Source organism: Lycium barbarum, chromosome 5 (assembly GCF_019175385.1).
Source record: "Lycium barbarum isolate Lr01 chromosome 5, ASM1917538v2, whole genome shotgun sequence".
Classification (NCBI taxonomy): Eukaryota; Viridiplantae; Streptophyta; class Magnoliopsida; order Solanales; family Solanaceae; genus Lycium; species Lycium barbarum.
Window position 1 is genome coordinate 138579242 of NC_083341.1, and position 4068 is coordinate 138583309.

At 36.8% G+C, this 4068-nt stretch overlaps 1 protein-coding gene across 1 annotated transcript; it reads right to left on the minus strand.

Annotated features, from left to right (window-relative positions):
- Nucleotides 1-386: 386 nt before the first annotated feature.
- On the minus strand, nt 387-3775 carry LOC132641848 (nudix hydrolase 1). Its single transcript, XM_060358938.1, has 2 exons — nt 3521-3775; nt 387-869 (listed from the first exon to the last, which is right to left on the minus strand). Exons 1-2 carry the CDS (start codon nt 3666-3668, stop codon nt 574-576), a joined length of 444 nt encoding a protein of 147 aa, XP_060214921.1. The 5' UTR covers nt 3669-3775; the 3' UTR covers nt 387-573.
- Nucleotides 3776-4068: the final 293 nt, after the last annotated feature.

Genomic DNA, 4068 nt, shown 5'->3' on the forward strand with positions numbered 1-4068 from the left:
CCCACAAGGGCAAAAAACTGTAAATAACCTACTGAAGAAGTTGAATATATCATAGGTGACCGCACCATGGGCTAGCTCATACACTCACTACTGAATGGAACAGTGGCGGAGCCAGGATTTTCACTAAAAGGTTCAAAATATAAAAAAATGAACATACGAAAAAGCCAAAGGAAATTCAACATCTACTATACATATATATAATAATTTTAACCATATATAAACAATGTTTTTTTCCACCGAATGGGGTTCGGATGACCCCCTCAGCCTATGTGGCTCCACCCCTGGAGTGGAATACTACTCAGTCAAGTAGAAAGCCAACTTGAGAGCAACAAGCCGGGAATGGGCAGAGACTTATGATTCGAAGACAAGTCAGAGACTCCTAGATGTCTGACAAAGCGTTGGAATAGTAAAAGACAGAGCACCGGACTACCCTTTTAAAGTAGCACATTGTAGAATCACTTGCCATTACAAATAAAAAGCAGTGCGTCAAATTTAACTAGCGAGGAAATATACATTACAACAATGAGGCAAGTTTTTAGCAACAGCATCCAATCCAAAATGCTAGCAAAACAGTCAACTAGCAGTAGTTGGGAAAGGATTGAAGCCACTTTGGACCATATCTTCTAGAGGACCAAAGAGTGGTTTAGGGAGATTGTTCCACTCATACCAATCCCAACCAGCACATTTCTCAGGTTCAAGTGTTTCAGGCTTTTGATTAGGATCAGCAGGGACTGCTCTGATGAATATGCAAACTGTATGCACTTTCTCTGAGATGACATTGTTAGTCACTGTTAGATACTCTGTTTTATCAATTTCTAATCCGGTTTCCTCCTTCACCTCCCTCGCTGCGCACTCCTCAAAACTTTCTCCTATAACAAATAAACAATCAAACAATAAAAATCGAGTAAGCATTTTAACTGACGATTCGATACACAACATCTCTTTTTACTTTTGACATTATGAGACGTGTTGGATAATTCATGGAACTGAAAGGCGAAAGCATGAAAGCAAGAACTCATTGACAAAGGTCTAACCAAGATTAGGCGCGAGTAAAGACCCAAAACCAAGTTGTCTACCTCTTTGAATAAAACATAAAATTTATAACTACTGTTTGGAAAAAACATTAGAATTGTCTGATTGATAGTCAAAATATCCAACTGTACTTGTCAAAAGAGAAGAGCAAGTGTGTTTATTTCCAGCAATACTTGATATTTTTATAAAGATCTAGCACTACTCGGTTGTATTACAAATTGCTCGATTATATTTCCATCACATAAAGAAAAGAATCATCTCATCTCAAACCATGTATTTGGATTTTAGGTTGTGATGCTGAAAAACAATGTCAAATTTCTGGGGAAAAATAAACAAAACCTACCAATTGGACTTAAGTTGTCTGTGTTCTAGACTAGTTTTACAATTACTTCAATTCTTTCGAAATAATAATTCAAGAATTCGAAAGCAAACAGGATATTATTACCTTTCAAATAAATAAAGAAAACAAACAGTAAGAACTAGAAGAAAATGGAATGTTATTTTTTTCTTTTTTGAAAATGTAACATTGGAAGAAAATGGAATGTTAAGGCTGGAGATTTATCAAATGGAATGTTATGGCTGAGCTCCGGCCATTGGCTGAAGTTCCTACACTGTTTTCCGTGTTGCCACAATCCAAACCATCCTAATGTGCAGGCTATCCTAGATCCTTCAACAACCAATAATCACCCATTGCCCGTACAACTTAAACCAGTGATAAACAGACTATCATGAGTCATCCGTGGAATTTCATGAAGCCAATTTCAAATGGTAAAGCCATCAAGAGCTGATGGATTTTGATCTTATAAGAAAATGATTGCCTGAAAGACTATCAATGAGTCATCCGTGGAATTTCATGAAGCCAATTCAAATGGTAAAGCCATCAAGAGCTGATGGATTTTGATCTTATAAGAAAATGATTGCATGGAAGACTATCAATGGCAGAGTTGCGTCGTCACTTCAATTTTGATCATTTAGATCAATGCCACCTTTTGATTAAGTTTTGACTTGAGGATGAGTTCTTGAAGGTATATAAAAGACATATTCATGCGGAATCCTCTCTCCTTCCAATTTGTTTTGATTGCGTTTACTAGCTGCAACTCTCTTTGCAAAAGAGGCGATTTTTCAATAGTCTCTGCTGTAGAAAGACCTTTGTATGAAAATAAAGCTACACTGTCTCGTACTAGACCAAGTGCAGTAAAGTGCAGGTAGAAATGGGCTTACTTTACATTGTTCCTACTAGGTTTTGGATTAGTTGTGTAGATGAAGGCAATGAAGAGTTGAAGTCCAGGGCCACTGACACCAAATACAAGTATATACCAAAATACATGGAAAATGTTAAGGAAGTGAACAGGACAAGGTGTGCTAAGAGCCTGTTTTATGGACCCTGCATTTTGTTAGGACGCTAAGCAGCTACTAGCTTAGAAATCCTGACTTATGACTTTTAGCTTATTTTTATTATTTTGGCTTAAAAAACACTTTTTTTATTATACCCAAACACTACAAAAGTGCGCTAAAAATAAGCGAATCCAAACAGGCGCTAAAACAGTTTGGGTTCAAATAAAACAATATGTTAGGCTTTTTAACAATGTTAGTGTACGCAGCAATGTGCAGCCTGTTGATTTAGATCCTCTAATCCTAGAAGTTAATCCATATTATGGACCACACCAGAAATAAATATTACCTCAACCTTATATTCAGAACTACAAGGCTGCTATCCAATCTAAGTTGAGTCAGCAGCATCAGTTCGTCTATGACAGCTGAATGCGAGTGTGGACATGTGAATATGCCTCTAACTGAATTACCAAGTAGAAAGAAGCTGGTGAAAACACAATAACAATTTTCAGTACAATGCCTCGAGTGATTAGGGAATCCGAAAGTAGGAGGCCAACTGATGCATAACTTCTTAGGCGGAGGTTGTTTGTACGAAGAATCTAGAGGCACAAGTTAATCCTAGTTTAAAACCTGAAAATACGATTCTTTTCTATTATAAAGTGAGAATTCTCAAGCTGCAAGCTCTGCCCCTTCAAGAGTGTCTGTTGCACATCTTTTACAAGATTACACTCTAGTGAAGCAACTTCTGGAGTACAATTTAAAAATACAAGTTCTCTGCCTAGAGAATGAAATACAAATTGTTCCCGGTGTCCGGTATTCACTTTGGGGGTCCGACTAATCTTGATTCATTCTACATAAGGCCACTAAAGGGAAAAGAGCTCCCTAAGAAAGCACATCATAATAAATACTCCAATTTGTTTGAACCTATTTCCTTTATAGTCCGTGCCAAAATAAATGACCTCTTTCCTAATTTAAAAATAAATTCACTTTATGAATAATTTACCGCCACACAAATTATTTTTAAGGCTTATTTTGAACCACAAGTATCAAAAATCTTCTCTCTTCTTAAATGTCGTGTACAGTCAAATGAGTTCATATAAATTAGAAACGGAGGGTGTATATGCTTGGATAGATAACAAGGGAAGGGTATACTGACCGAACTCGAGGTGACCGCCAGGAAGTGCAAAAGTGCTATGGCCGACGGGGGAGAGGCGTTTCCCTAAGAGAACTTTACTACTTCCCTTTATAACAAACACCGCTACTCCCACTTTTGGCACCGGCGATTGCTCTACACCATTTTCCATTTCTCCGTGCTGCTACTTTTGCACCAAGAAATTGCACGATTTGAACCTCAAATGGACGGACGGACTGATCTTTAAATTTTTTTCCCCCTTCAAATTGGCTCATCTTTAATTTTTGTCCTTAAAATCTAACTTTGAGCCTGTTTGGATGGGCTTAAAATAAGTAGCTTATAACTAAAAGAAAAATAAGGTGGGATTGATAAACTTATTTTTTTTAGCTTATAAGCTGTTTTTAGCTTATAAGCTGCTTTAGATAAGCTAAGTCAAATGGGTCTAATTATTTTTTTAGGCTTATTTTTTGCACAAAATAACTTTAAGCTGGTCAGCCAAACACTCAAAAAAATTGAAAACAGCTTATAAGTCGATCTAAACGGGCTCTTAATGGGGCATAATTTTTTTTAAA

Coding starts and splice junctions, on each gene's coding strand:
- LOC132641848 (XM_060358938.1), bottom strand. CDS start 3,668: ATGGAAAATGGTGTAGAGCAATCGCCGGTGCCAAAAGTGGGAGTAGCG. Junction 870..3,520: donor TGGCGGTCACCTCGAGTTCG/GTCAGTATACCC, acceptor TATTTGTTATAG/GAGAAAGTTTTGAGGAGTGC.